Genomic DNA, 15,896 nt, shown 5'->3' on the forward strand with positions numbered 1-15,896 from the left:
TCATTTTTCACCTATATTCATAATTGAAGGAAATGTTGAATAATAGTTACAGATAAATGAAAAAAATGAATAAATGAAAAATTTTCCCATTCAAGTTTGTCTCAATTGAGAACTTTTATTCAACGGGATTTCCTAGAAGGCAAGGACCTTCAGTAAAGTCAGCAGAGGGCACAAAGCAGTATAGGTAGAACATACTACTGGGAAAAGACTGCTAAGATATATCAGCAGATATAAACTGTGAAATTCTAGACTGTTTTCATGTTTTTAACCACTATTTTTAAAAAATACTTGAGCTACTTTCTGTACTATTTGTAAACAAGGACACATTACCAGTCAGCAGCCTCCCTTAAATTCTCCGAGACTCTATTTCTTAATCTGTACCATAGATACAATAATACCATACTCCAGGGATTATTATGAGGATTACTTAAGATCACATTTACAAGGCATTTAGCTAGTGTATTCAATAAATAGTAGCTATTAGTGAGAGTTTTCCCATGTTCTGCAGAACCTTAAGGCACCAGAAGCATTATGGATAGAGTTAGGAATATTATATGCCACAATCCAGGCTTATTACTAGTGCTCTTGACAAAATAATTTATTTTAGGGAGAGTGAAAGTCAGTAAGACTAGATTTTTGACCAGAACTAGGAAATGGTAAACCTGGAACTCCCAGATACAACCTATGCCTTCTCATTCTCTTACCTGCCCTATAAACAAACAAACAAACAAACAAATAAATGATAATGATAACAATCTCTCAAAGACATGATTAAAGATGTCTACAAAGAAACCCTGAATTTGACATAATAGTCCTGACCAGGGTATAATTCACTTAAATGATAAAACCTTTTTACTCTACCTGGTACTCTTCATAGGTAGCAATGTAATGTGTATATACGTTGCATAAACCCGAAATCACAACAGTCACATTCTTCATTCCATAAGTTTCAAACTCCTGTGGAGGGAGGAGGAGATGAAAGGAGAGCCCAGTAAAATTACTCTTCACCTTAAAGTACATTATCATCCCAATTATACTTAACATACAATCATAGATATGAATCATTAGTGTAAGATGTCTATTTCAACAATATTCTTTCTAATACTCAAAACTGCATGAAAATGCGGAAGTATCAAAGTGTCCTTAATGAAAAGTTAGAGCCATAACTCTGATAATTGGGCAAGTCGATGGACTTATGAACTTCCTAATGATTGTATTTGCAGATGTAGAATCTTATTACTAAAATGCAAATATTTTATTAATTTTCTAAAAAGTACAATGGATTATGTATTAGCTAACCACACTAATTATTTCCAGTTTCAAGTAATAGAACATTTGTTGACTGTGTCATTTTAGAATCATTTATAATACTTCCTGAATATAAAGAAAATCATAAATATAAATAAAATATAGAATTCCCAGCATGTGTTAAATTTTATTTAGATAAGACTTTAAAATATTAAGATGCTTAGGGGTATTAACTATGTAATCCATAAAACTGTTATCAATTTTTAAATTATTAATACATGAATACCAATAAAATATCTTTAAACTGACTATAAGTCCCCATGGATTTTAAAGTTTGTTCTTATTCCATTCATACTTCATATTTACCTCTAGCCATTACTTTCAAGATGAACTCTCTTCACCACATACAAATACATAGATGTTTTATTTCATTTTTAACTTACTGCTTTAACTGCCTCCCGAAATCTTCGTCCAGACATAGTCCTGAATAAAGAAAGAGCAGGATTAGCTAAGTGTTTTTCTATTCTGAATGTATATAAAGTATGCAAGAAGACTTGTAGTGAAAGCCAAAAAGTTACCCTGGCTCATCACACAATCATATGGTATGCAAGAACTCAATGACAGAGCAAAGTTAAAGTTAAGCTTTTTTCCTGACTATCTTATCTTCAAAACAAATTCTTAAATGAAAACAGATAACTTGAAGGAGGTAAAAAGAACCAATGAATATCACTGGCAAAAGATCACAATCATTTTCCATTAATTGATTCAACAAAATGTATTGGCTGTATTCTATGTTAATAAGAGCTAAGACAAGTAAAGAGTGTGCTATTTCTGCCTACAAAGAACTTACCATTTCATTCATTCATTTAATCTTTCATAAAACACAGCACCTACTATATACCAGACCTACTTCTTAGTGCCAAAGATTCAACAGTATGGAGGGAAGATGGTCAATAAGCAAATAAAAATAGTCAGATGATAATAAGTTGCTGTAGAGAATATTAGGTAGGGCGTGGATGAAAAGGAATGGGGGTTGGCATTATAGTGATGATGGTGGTGGTGGTGCTGGTGCTGATGCTGTAGTGACATGATGGTGGTGGTGGAAGCAGTGGTGAGTGAAGACACTGTCAAAAAAAACACAAGCAGCACTGGCATCTCTGTTAGAGATTTGAGCAGAGACTTGAAAGAATAAAAAAAGAACTGAAGAAATTTAAAAAATAAAATCAAACAGTATTAGTGTTTCGGGCAGAAGGAACCGTAAGTTCAAAAGTACTAAGACAGGAGCAAGTTTGGTGAGTCTGGGAATTGCAATGAAACAAAAACGGCTGAAGCAGGGTGAGCAAGGGGGAGAGTGGTATGAAATCAAACCAAAGAGGTCGCTGAGGAGATCCCATAGGGCCCGGTAGGATATTATAAGGGTTAGAGGATTTACCTAAACTGAAGTGGGAAGCCAGGAGAGGGTTTTGAGCTATGACATGATTTAACTTATGTTTTAAAGGGATTCCTCTGGCTACAGTGTTAATAACCTACTAAAGAGAAGTAAAGGAGGAGGCAAGAAGGCGAGACAGGAGGTTACTGCAGTAATCTAGGGGAGAGATAACGGTGGCTTAGACCAGAGGGAGTTGGCGAGAGGGTAATAGAAAGTGTTGGATAGAATGTACAGAACTTGCTGAAGGGTTGAAAGTGGGAGAAATTGAAAAAGAGTGACTTCGGGGATAACTCCAAGATTTAAGGCCTGAGCAACTGGAAAGATATAAAATTGCTACTTACTAAGTTATGAAAGAATGTATAAGGGGCAAATTTAAAACATTCTTCTAGGCTTCTAATACCTAAACTGGTTGTTTCAAGTGCCTGTATTTTAATATTATTTCAAGTCTTCCTGTTGACATAATAATTCACCATACCATTTAATTTGGAATGATAAGTCTTCAAAACTTTTATGTTTCCTTCAAGTTATACTTTAGTAATAAGTGTATAGAGATTTATTCTTCAGAGGTTCCACCAAAAGAAAGTGGGAATATCTGTCACTGTTACCAAATATAGTACAGTAAGATACAAAGGCATCGACATAGAATAATGCCCATGATAAGAAGTAATTACAACAGAAACACATATGCAGTAGTTACATGTTTAACTACAAAATTAAAAAAGAATAACTTACGTAAGCTCCCCAGGCACGGCAGCTATGGCGAAAGACCCAAGAGTAATAATCTGAACATCAACAATATCTGGGTGCCAGGGGTGAGGAGTTGATAGCTACAAATCCAAAACATGAAAACTGTGTTAGCAATATTATTCTTTCCATGGTCAAGAGACATGTGATGATTATAGAAGTTCTTTTCTTAAAGAATTTTAAATGTTTTCAACTGTTTTTGGTGTCTTATTCTACTACCATAGATTTTATCTCTAATTCCTAATGTGACATAAATATTCTATCTGGTCATAATATGTGAATCTCAAATGCCAGTGGCCCATAAACCTGGAGTTATTTTCTCATCAATGAAGTTGTTGGTGGATTTGTCACTGTGGAATCACATGTGTAACATATAACCAAGGATTCTAATAGAGTACTGTAATAACTATGCTTATACAAAATAAATAAGGAATCTCATCTTTGGAAAAGCTTAACTTAACGATTTCTCTTTTTACTCTAATAGCACTTTAAATTTTAAGTTACCAAGTCTTGCCTTGGTAGATCAATATTGCCTTACTTTCCAAGCTTTCTCCAAGAGAACCTATCCTTTTCCATGTTTTTTCCCTCTATTCCTTCCCTTTTTTCTCTTTCCTCTTTGTGAAGATTTTCAATTGAGTATTAGAAAAAAACTCTATTTAATAATTTTCCTACATCAACATATTATAGACACTGGCATGACTATTTGATATTTAGAATTTGAAAATCTACATTCCAAAGTAGTTTTAAAAGAATACTGCTTTAGTTAATAACATTGGCTGCATTGTGAGAAAATTGAGACTTGAACATCCTCCTTTTTATATAACTTGCATTGTTTTTCTCTGCAGAGAATTTTGTGTGAACTCATGTCCTTGAAAAAGCAGAAGTGAATCTTAAATAAGATAAATGTCAATCTTATCCTTCCTTTTTCAGTGTTCTAATTGTTTCAGTTATTTATCATAAATTCTAAGAATATTTAATAACCTTACCCCTTACTCCTTAGTTAGAGTCATAGCATCCATTTTCTCAATAGTAAACATTTTAATGTGGGAATATCTGAATAAGACCTCTCTTGTCAATAGAGATCTACATACATATTTGACAATTTATGAATTTTAAAAACAACATGCTAATTTCACCACGAAAACAAAAACGATTTACCTCTCCAGTGTGAATAAGGATTGGCTTTGGTTTATGGCATTCTTTGATTTCCTCAGATGGCTTGCCTAGGAGCTGATCCCGAAGAGTGTCCCAAAATGGAACCGATACTGTCATTCCTATTAGAAATGTTATCATTAATCTGATTCTAACTCTCTGGAAAATGACATCATTTTGACAAGTGTTGTATAACAATGCTTTTTGGAGTTTCAAAGATTTTATTAAGATTGTTATTCAATGATTCCAAACCATCTGAACAATAGAAGAGGCAAAATGTCCTGTGCATCCTAAAATAGGAACCATTTTAAATTAGATCTTCAGTGAGATTGATAGAATAAATGAATATATTTTGCTCAACATCCTTAAAGTTTAATTTCTATTGCTCTCCCTCTTCCATATTGCAAATAAAAACAACATGATATAATAACTGTAGATCTATTAACTAAGTCATCTTTTTTCTATTTTGAAAACTAAAAATGACACGTCCAACTTTAAGTACCAGTTGTTTGGCCTGTAGCACCCCCTGAAAAAGCCTCTCTTGAATCCTCTCTTAATTATACACACACACACACACACACACACACACACACACACACACACACTCAGTAAGAAACAAAGCCTAAAATCCATAATCTGGGGAAAATTTATGTTAACTACAAAACCTATAAAGTTAGAATCTCAAATAAACAACCTAACTTTATGCCTCATGGAACTAGAAAAAGAACGAACAAAATCCAAAATTAGCAGATGGACAGAAATAACAAAGATCAGAGTAGAAATAAATGAAAGGGAAACCAGAAAAATAATAGAAAAGGTAACAAAAGTAAAAACTGGTTTTTTGAAGAGTTAAACAAGATTGACAAACCACTAATTAGGAAAGAGAGAAGACTTGATTAAAGAAAATCAGAAATGAAAGAGGAGGCATTATAACTGACACCATAGAAATATACACGTTCTTTCAAGGAATGGTGCTGGGATAACTAGATAGCCACACGCAAAAAATTAAGTTGGACTCTTACCTAACAGCATATATAAAGGTTAACTCAAAATGGATCAAAGACTTAAATGGAAGATCTAAAACTATAAAAATCTTAGAAGGAAATAGGTATAAGTCTTCGTAACATAGGATTTGGCAAAAGATTCTTAGATATGACACCACAAGCATGAGTAACAAAAGAAAAAATTATTTGACTGCATCAAAATCAAAACTTTTTATGTTGCAAAGGACACAATCAAGAAAGTGACAACAAACCCATGGAATAGGAGAAAATATTTGTAAACCATACATCTAATAAAGAACTTGTATACAGAATATATAAATCACTCTTACAATTCACTAATAAGAAGACAAATAGCTCAATTTTAAAATGAGGAAAATATATGAATAGCCATTTGTCCAAGGAAGATATATGAACAGCCATTAAGCACATGAAAAGATGCTCAAAATTGCTAATCATCAGGAAAATGAAAATTATACTAGGGTGACTAGAATAAAAAAGTCAAATAATAAATTTTGATGAAGATGTGGAGAAAGCAGATCCTCAGAACTTATGGTAGGAATGTAAAATGGTGTAGTCATTTTGGAAATAGTCTAGCAGTTCCTCAAATGATTAAACATAGGGTTACCATATGATTCAGCAATTCCACTTTTTAGGTATACATCCAAGAAGAGAAATAAAATCATATGACCATGCAAAAATCTATACATGAACATTTATACCAGCATTAATCACAATAGCCAAAAAGTGGAATAATCCCAAAGACTGTCAACTGAGGAATACTTAAACAAAATTTGGTAAAACCATGCAATAAAATATTTTCAGTCATAAAAAGGAATGAAATACCAATGCATGGCACGACATGAATGAACCTTGAAAATATGATGGTAAGTGAAAGAAATCAACACAAAATACCACATAGCTTATTATTCCAGTTATAGGAAATATCCAAAATAAGAAAACACTGAGATAAAAAGATTAGGGATTACTCAGGTATGGGAGAGATGGGACTAGGGGGTAGCTAAAGAGTACAGGGTTTCTTTTTGAGGTGTTGATAATGTTCTAAAATCGACTGTGGGGATGATTGCTTATATCTGTGAGTATATTAAAAAAAAAAAACACTGAAAACTTTTTTAAAAAGAAAAAAAACAACTGAATTATACACTTTTAAAATGGGTAAAATGCATGGTATATAAACTATATCTCAAAAAAGTGTTAAAAACAAACAAACCAACAAATAATTTTTTAAGCTATGAAAAATTATTTCTTTAGAACATTAGATAAAGTGGATGAAATATTACCAGGAAAGATGGTGCCAAATATGTCAAATTACAACTGTATTTATTAACATTTTAATTAATGGTTCCAAAATATATATACATAAAAGACAGAAATGAAATAAGCCAAAATGTTTCCTGTAAGTGCTATTCTTTCACTTTTTCTACTTTCTCTGTGTTACAATGCATATTATTACAGCAATAATTAAGATTAAATTATAAAATCTAATTGGTTACAAATTTGTAGCAATGCACAGAGGAAGGAGACCTGGGACCACAAGCTTTAGGCTCCTAAAGGCCTCTGCCTTGAAGAATTTTGGCTTCAGCAAAGGAATAAAGGAAAGAGATATTAGAATCAAGAATGAAAGAGTCAACCCATATTGCTGAAGGTACAAGACAATCCCATTCTACACCCCACAACTCCACACTTGCCCAAGCCCAATTTAAAATTATTCATTCATACATTAAAATGCAAAGAGAATTTGTCTCAAATTCTATTTGAATCATTGCAAAGCTAAGTTTCAAAAGGCACCTATCCCTGGGAAATCCAGCTGTCATGTATACCCTGGAAAACATACACACCCATGAGTTTAAAAATAAAAATAGTAAATGTATTGGCTACAACTAAACCCTATTAGGGAACACGACACTGAAGCTTCATAACCTGCAACCACAGATTCCATCGGACTGTACCTCACCCTGCGTAAAATTGAGGCTACCAACTCCATCGATTGTGCCAGCGGCGAAACTGTATCCCAGTGCTGGTTTACATGTTTTTGCCTAAATAGAAGTTTTTAAAAACAAAACAAAAAAGAAATAGAAGTCAAATTTTAAATAAATAATGAGGTCAACCCAGAGCTTTACCACTGTGGCATTATCATTGTGACTCAGCAACACTTACTGTGTGCGTGGAATTGAGCAAGACAGTGACATCCGTCATATTCACCCACTGATGAGCCGAAGTTACTGGTCCAGTTACCTCTTGGGATGCAGAGGCATATAGTTCCTAAAAAACCCACATAGGCTGCTATAAGCCAAAAAGCTAAACTGAATACTACTAAATGTACCCAATAAGTACTAATTTAGAAAATCATCTCTCGGCCAAGTTTTGTTTTGCTGGCTGCTTAGAAATAGCCACAACCCACATGGATCTCTCTAGCAACACCAGTTGTTTCTCTGAATAAAGATTGAAGGCCCTGCAATGGTTGACCTGGGTCAATTCCCCGCAAATATGAGACTAGGGATACAAGCCTTTGCACAAAAGGCCCCGATTTCACTTGAAAGACAATGAAGAAAAGTCAAGATTAGAGGTAGGTGGGCCGAATTACTTTTTCCCCAGGACAAGAGTGTCTTCAGGCATTCTCACGGAGATTTCCCACTCAGAATCCTTGAGTCCTGGGGCAGAGTGGCGACGGCTGGCTTGAAATACTTTAGGGCCCATGTAATCTGCATCAGCGTCCCCACCCACCATCCCTTCGGATAATCTTCTTTTCAACTGATAGTTTTTTAATCTTATGGGAAATATGAGTCAAAACATGCTGAAACATGTCTATTTTTATTGATTTTTATCATACAATAGAGGCAGCTCCTGCTTCAGCACAAGTCCCCTTTGCCTGACACTTAACTCATTTCCACTACATTGCCATCCCAGTTTCAATAGCCACATGGGGGCTCTCAGGATAAGTCGTCAGTAATACCAGCTGCAGCTGGCCTCCCCTGATTAAGAGGGAAGCTGTGCCTTCTTAAGAGAATGCAGAATGTGGGACAAATTTCTATGGCTCTCAGGCCCAGACTGGTAACAAAATTTCTGACACCAAATTGTGTCATGGGTGCATACCCTAAATAGAATCTGTTAATTTAGAGCAATCCACTGATAATACCACAGTAATTAAAAAGGACTGTAGCAATTAGACTAGCTGGTGCCTGATGTTTTTAAAGGTGTTTTTGATCTTCCTTAATTGCTCCTGAAACATTTTAGAATCTTTGGAACAAAATATTTACTCACACACACACACATACACACACAGGCACAATAAAAGTATGACTAAGCTATTAAAAGGAAGACATTTAATTATCTTTGTCAGAGATATCTCAGCTCTAGAGCTCATCCTTTCCCTTTTCAATCAGAAATCTGTCTCCAAAGAAGCTGATACATAATATGAGGCAAAATGGAAAATAAAATTTAGGAGATAAGGGTAGAGTAACTCATAGTAATCTCACTGAAGACTAAATATTCTCCTTATCAAAAAAAAAAAAAGTATTAAGAAAAAATGGATGATCTTTGCTGTATCAAAAAGACTAGAACTGATTTGAATCGAAATTGCCAAAGCTGGGAGTTGTGCTGCTCAGCTTTGCCTTATCACTGAAGGAGAAGTTAAGAAATGGCAGGGTGACTTGGCATGCAAAGGCCTGAGAGATTTCTGAGATTTTACAACAGTCTGGTCATATCTGATACCATGTTAATTGAAAACCTTACAATCTACCTATCATCCCACTTTCTGAAGCAAGCACTCTGGCTGAAGTACAATGTCTTCCTGATTACTTGGTTTTAAATGTACTTCCTAGAAAGAGTTGTACCAAGCAGTCAGAGATTGCTGTGTGGCAAACTTCCTAGTTGACATGTAATAGCATTCAGTCTTCCAGACTCCTTGGTTCAACTTGAGCTCTTGTGTTCTGTACAATTATTGATTTCCTAATGAACAATGCCAATGGATTTTAAAGAATAATTTCAAATGAAGATGAAAACAGCTGGGTGCACAGCTTACCTTTGCTGCCTGATACAGGATCTGTCCTATAATTTGCGTGCTTTCGAGCATATCCTGTCCAGGTCCCATAGCCATGCATGTGGTAGACTGCAATAAAATGAGACAAGAATGTGTTCTTAGTAAAATAGTGATTATTTTAAGAAATGGAAAATTACAAATGAATCTAAGCAAATATATTTTTAAGCCACATTCCAGCATTTCTTTTCAGATATTCTCTTAATTTACAGATTACAAGAAACAAAATCATCTATTGATTTGGAGCAGTAAATATCTTTAGAAACCATCTATTATAACACTTTACTTTTAAAAATAAGGAAACTGAGAGTGAGATGGGTTAGAGGATTTGTCAGAGATTATACAGGTGGCTAAAACCTAAAACCATGTCTCTCCATTTGCTGCACATCTCTTTGTTTGCTTGTTCTTGCCTGTAGTTCTTGCTCATGATCACCTGAAATTGAAACTCGGTTAAAATTATACTGGAACAACTAGCTAGCTCTCAGAAAAAATCAATAAATAAATCTGACTCTGTACCTTATTTCCTATGTTAATAAGTTTAAGATTAAATAAATTTTTAAATATTATAAGTGGAACTAAAAAGTATTAAAAGAAAATATGAGTGAATATATTTCAAAGTTTTAAGGGTATGGAAGACTGTTCTAAAATTATATAGGCAGGCTTAATTAATCTTACAGTTTAAACATTTTAAACACCCACATGGGGACAACCAAAAAAAAAGGTAAGGCTGAAAGGCAAGTGATAATTTGGGGGGTGGGCACAGAGATTGCACTGTTTATGACAAGCTAAGACTTTACTATATTAGAAACTTTAAAAAATAGAAAAATCCTTATCGATATCTTTTGATTTATTCATATTAACTTATCTCTTATTTATAGTAAAAAGCATCCTATATGTATGTCAAAATCATCCTATTGTACATTTTAAAATTACACAATGTTATATTTCAATTATGTCTCAATAAAGCTGGAAAAATAAAAGAAAAAAATATCCTAATGGATATACAATAGAATACAGACGAAACAGATAATTCACAGAAAAGAAATGCAAATGGTCATTCAATATTAAATATGTTCAATCTCATGTGTAATTAAATATAAGTTCAAACTACAAAGAGAGAATTCTTTGCATATCGTACTGGTAAAAACTGAACGATTTGACAGTCCTGGTGTTGGTGAGAGATTGGGGAAACTGTCATTCATGCACTGTGGGTGGAAACATGACTGAGAGAGCATTTGGGCAATGTGTAGCATATGTTAGATGTCCTTTCTCTTTGACAGCAAACTCACTTAAGAATTTGTCCTAAGGTGAAACTCTTACTCTCGCGGAAATATGTCTAACAAGCAGAGTAACCATAGCATGCTTATATGAAGGAAGGAAAAAAAATAGGAGAGAGGGTATGAAGGGAAAAAAAGTGCAAGGAAAGAAAATACTCACCAGTAGGACACTTATTAATTATGATACTTAACATTGAAATCTACAGAGTTAGTATAAATGATGTTTTAAAATATATTTACTAGATATAAGGAAGCAGGTTCTAGAACAGCATTACAGTATGATCCCACTTATGTAAAACTGTACATGCATATATGTGCATGGAGGTTAATTGTGGACAGTGTTCCTTTATATAGTTTTATTTTCTGAACTTTTCAATATTGTTTAACTTTTAACAAGCATTTATCTTTTCCTAAAAAATATTAAGGCGATTTTCTAAACTTAAAAAGTTCTTTTTAAAGAAACCACATCGAAGCAGAAGATATGGCAACATTAGCCAAACTTTCTCTTTTTCTTAAGAAAATTCTGATTTTGTTCAGAAAGTCATCTCTGTCCTTGCAGTCAAGGATCCCACTCTTAGTTCTAGGTGAGACTAAGGTGATTACGGCAATGCCCTAGGCCTTGCCAAGGATTGGTCAAGAACTCCGGCCTAAGCCAATCAACATGTACGATTCTCCAAGGAACTACTTTGGTCCAGGGATGGATATGTGGTATACATTGACCCAATCAGACAGATGAGAACTATTATTCCATGGCTGGAGGGGAGGTTTTCTCTCTCTCTTACTGTATATGGTGCGAGGGAGAGCATTCACCTTCCTTGTTGCTGACTGCCATCTTGCTAACTTGATGGAAACCAATCCAACAATTGGAGGGAAACCAAGAAAAATAGAATTCTTTTGTGGGAAGGGGTATGATTTTCTTGTAATTTTTTTTATTATAACATATACTCATTATATGAAAATGTACAAATAGAATAAAAGTAATAAATAAATAGAATAAAAATGACTTAATACCAAAAAGAGAAAACTATTGTCAAAATTCAGTGTTTCGTTCTGTCTTTTTACTATGACACATTCTCAAAACTGTAACCATAATGAATATGTAATAGTAAATCCTATTTTTTTAGTCAACGTTGTGTATTGTAAGCTTTTCCCCACATTAAGTATTCCAGCATAAGACATTAAGCTGATGCATAAATTCTACTGCAAATAAAAATAATTTTTTGACCATTTCATCTATGAATTTTGGAATTTAACAAGTAATCATCAAATCTAATGTGAATTAATAATGGGTGAAAATTTTGCATATAAAAGGTAACAAAGGAAGACTTTCTATATAAAAATAGTAATATATAATAAGAAAGTATAATTGTTAAAATTACATTGCTCATTGGGTGAGGTTGACTGGAATAGAATAAATAGCCTAGAAATTATGTTTAATAAGTAATATCACAGGTGATATGTTCTATAAACACAAAGAAGAAGAAACCAGAAATGAGCACCTGCTGCTCGTGTCGAAACTGAAAAATCTAAATGAGCAGTTAAATAAATGATGGTACAGACTTATTTTTCTTTAAAACTTAGCATAGAGAATTATATATAGTCATGAAAAGGGTTTTAAGACAAATCAGGTGGAAGACTCAAATTCTGGACCAATAAAATTAAGTAAATAAGTTATAAAATTTTGTTCATGAATGCATAGACAAGTACATAGGAAGCAGGTGTGAGAGTGGTAACTTCTGGAAATGGAAAAGGGAAAAATGAATAGGGTTAAATAGAGACTTATTCTTTTTACTATTGTTTAAGCTTCCATGTTAAGTTTTACAGCAAGATTTTGTAACTTTAAAAGAAATGAAAAAATGTTAATTTTATATTGTTCTTTAAAAAAATGTGAGAAATGTCTCAGCAGAGCAGTTTTAGTACTAACTTGTGACTTCAGAAATGCCAAGGCAAAATATTTCAGATTGTCCAAATTTGGGGAAGGATAGTTAATCTCTGACATTTACTACATTGTCTCACCATACACAAAACTTTATAATCAGACATAGCTTGGAAAATATTGTTTTATCCAGTTGAATTTTAGTGGGCAGTTTTGAGAAGAGCAAATGCTAAAGGTAAGTAGGCCAGTGTATACTTGAGGAAAACATATTTGTAAATTAGTGATGAATATTTTTAAACGAAAAAGGTACATGAGATACAAACACAAAGAGTTCACATCACAATTACCTACCCCACCAATGGGACAAGTGCTATTGGCATTATTGCAAGACTCCCCCGTGTTGATGCAACGTGGGCCGAGGATATTGGGAGACACATCACCTAAGTTCGATGAAGCAAAAGCTGCTACAAATGGTCCCTGCCAAAAAAAGAAAAACAAAACAAAACAAAAAACAATACCCAATTGCCTTTTTAATCTTTCTTATTTGCCATGACTTCCATTAAAAGTACAAACATTGAATCCACTCTAGTGAACTATTCAAAAACATTTGCATACAGTAAAAAGAACGATGTACAACATTTTGAGAAAAATTTTCATTTCTGAAAAGGCTCACTTTGCAGTCAGTATTCATGCTATGACTCTTGATATTTCAATTATCAATAAAGGTGTTTCAAGCAGGAGTTTCAAATGTGTGCCTCAACTGGAAACATTTTGACAAGAAACACAGTGTATAATAACAAATGACAAAATGGTGAAACATCAGTCATGTCTCTGGTGTAGCACCTAGAACTTTAAAAATAAATACCATGTTGGCTTTTAAAGAAAGAAGCCAATCCAAATTTTCCTCTTGCAAAACAGAACCTAAATATAGCATCCACCATCTAGACCTGTCCTTCAGTGCGTCTCTTCTCTATCTCTTCAATCTGAAATAATAACACATAACCCTTTAGAGTGGTGCAGGGCATTAACCTCAACCTGCTGGTCTACCATTCCACCTCAAGTTTCTTAAATTTTCTTAGGGAAAGAGATGAGCAAGTATTGAAGGTCATATGTCTTTTTCTGATGCCAAAAAAAGATCATTTATTTCGAAGTGCCCAGCATCCAGCCAGTAATTGTAAATGGGAACCTCCTTTCTTTTCCCTAAAAACAGCTAAAATGAAAAAAATAAGAGTTTGTCAGCAAAGGAACTAAAAGATCAGACTAAATGTTCATGGGGATAATAATATATTTACAACAGGGCCTGGAGCGCTCATCCCATGATATAGTCTTCTGCATTTGAAGCTTGGATGCTGGTGTCAAAATAAGCAGGGTCTCCACTCCCACTTACCCATCTGTAGTCTTTATCTTACACAGATCTGATGAACTTGGTATGTATGTGCTGGCTCCTAAGCCCCCCATCTCTATTCCCGCCACTCACTGTGTTTCAAAGTTACAAAAACTAGTCTGATGGATTTGGGTTGTCTCTGAATTAGGCCCTATTATAGGGAAACAGAACAAAATTCTTGAAAGAAAATTCACCATTACAAGGGAAGTCTGGACCTTTGAAAAGGATTTATCACCTGTCCTCATTCAAGTTCTTATACCATTTAAGAATGTGCTTAATACTTTTATAACTCTGGAAGCAAAAGTAAACTCCAATACAATTTATCATATTTCCAAGTTGATAAAAAAAAAACTATTATTATATATTGTCAAAAGCTTGAACTTGCCCTCATTTATCTAACTAATTGTAACTTTAAGAAGCCATTAAAGTAAGTCGTATTTGACACAGAGTTTATTAGTCATTTTTAATTTGTCTTTCTCTACTAGGGAGGGTTGGAGAATTCTTTTAATCCAAGTATATCAGTATGTGACATCAATGATGACACTTTAAAAATCTAAATCACCTATTCTGAACATTGCATGGATGATAATACTAAATGAATTAAGATGAAGATTTCAATGACATCAACTCTCACCTGTCCAGGCAGATGTCCTTTGTTTTTCTCTTGCTCGAAAAGGTAAGATGCATAGCCCATATTATCACTATTTACAAGATGATTGCTGTTGTTCATGCTGACGGGGTGGATGGCAAACCAGCTGTAACAGTGCAAGAAGCCTTAAGTTAATAAAGAGAACCAGATAAACGGGGCCAAAAACAATGACTGAGAGCTTAAAATTTCTCTATCAGGGAAAAAAAAATATTTAATGATAGGCATTCCACATTTAGTTTCTTTCATTTTTTATGAGCTTAAATTATCAATAATATAGTCAAGAAGTCTGATCATGTACTTAAATTAAAAATACAAAATTCTATTTTTAATAAATATTTCATCATCGTCAACTTCATCATAAGCTTTTAACAAGAACCAAGACTGGTCAGTTACCAGATGATATACCTAAAGAATTGCATAGACATAGACTTTGTCCTTCAAGACAGGCACACACATAATAATTATCCAAATCAATCCCATCCAATTCAGTAGACATTTACTGAGAGTCTGCTATATGCCAAGTACTATATAAACTGCAGTTTACTCCCAGAATCTTACAGAAGACAAAGATGTCAAGAAATGGCTTTAATACAGTCAGACAAAGATAAAGAAATAGGCATTTGTTTGGGGACCACAGATGACTAACAATTATTCTTTAGGCATTCCAGGGAGAGGAAACAGTAGAGTAACTGCACAGAGATGTGAAAGAGGATACAATGCGTAATTCAATATATCCTTATTCATAGTAATAACCTGTTTAAATGCACAGCTATACAGTTTACAAATTAATGTCACATCTGTTATTTTATTTGAACTTCACAACACCCCTGAGAGAAAGGCTATTCTCTCCACTCTGCAAGGTGTCTCAGAGAAGCAAATTGGTGATCCATTTGTCATAGAGGACCAAAATTCAAGATTGGGTCTCTTGACACCTTGTCTAGTGGTCTTTGTAGGATCAAACCTCCACACAGGTGAAAAAGATGTTTACAGAATGTAAGGCTGTAAAGCAGATTAACTAGATATTCAAAAAAAGAGAGATGCCAATTCATAAAGTTTTAGGCTAATTTAGGATTTTTAAA

The 15,896-nt window shown here is 33.9% G+C and overlaps 1 protein-coding gene across 13 annotated transcripts in view; it reads right to left on the reverse strand.

The window, feature by feature from the left end:
• The window catches only part of ASAH2 (N-acylsphingosine amidohydrolase 2), a 95,711-nt gene that overhangs the window by 23,220 nt on the left and 56,595 nt on the right, over positions 1 to 15,896 (reverse strand). For 10 of the 13 annotated variants that reach the window (XM_016154366.2, XM_036222080.1, XM_036222078.1 and 7 more), the window contains 9 exons: positions 14,803 to 14,923; positions 13,136 to 13,261; positions 9,617 to 9,703; positions 7,753 to 7,857; positions 7,550 to 7,631; positions 4,580 to 4,695; positions 3,410 to 3,504; positions 1,692 to 1,731; positions 862 to 957 (listed from right to left, as the gene is read on the reverse strand). In XM_016154366.2, the coding sequence (XP_016009852.2) occupies positions 862 to 957; positions 1,692 to 1,731; positions 3,410 to 3,504; positions 4,580 to 4,695; positions 7,550 to 7,631; positions 7,753 to 7,857; positions 9,617 to 9,703; positions 13,136 to 13,261; positions 14,803 to 14,923 (868 nt within the window). Of the gene's footprint in view, positions 1 to 861; positions 958 to 1,614; positions 1,732 to 3,409; positions 3,505 to 4,579; positions 4,696 to 7,544; positions 7,719 to 7,752; positions 7,858 to 9,616; positions 9,704 to 13,135; positions 13,262 to 14,802; positions 14,924 to 15,896 lie in introns of those variants that run through there. The other 3 variants (XM_036222085.1, XM_036222084.1, XM_036222083.1) reach the window with 2 other exon arrangements.

The sequence above is a fragment of the Rousettus aegyptiacus genome, unplaced genomic scaffold, assembly GCF_014176215.1.
Source record: "Rousettus aegyptiacus isolate mRouAeg1 unplaced genomic scaffold, mRouAeg1.p scaffold_m13_p_6, whole genome shotgun sequence".
NCBI classification, from domain to species: Eukaryota; Metazoa; Chordata; class Mammalia; order Chiroptera; family Pteropodidae; genus Rousettus; species Rousettus aegyptiacus.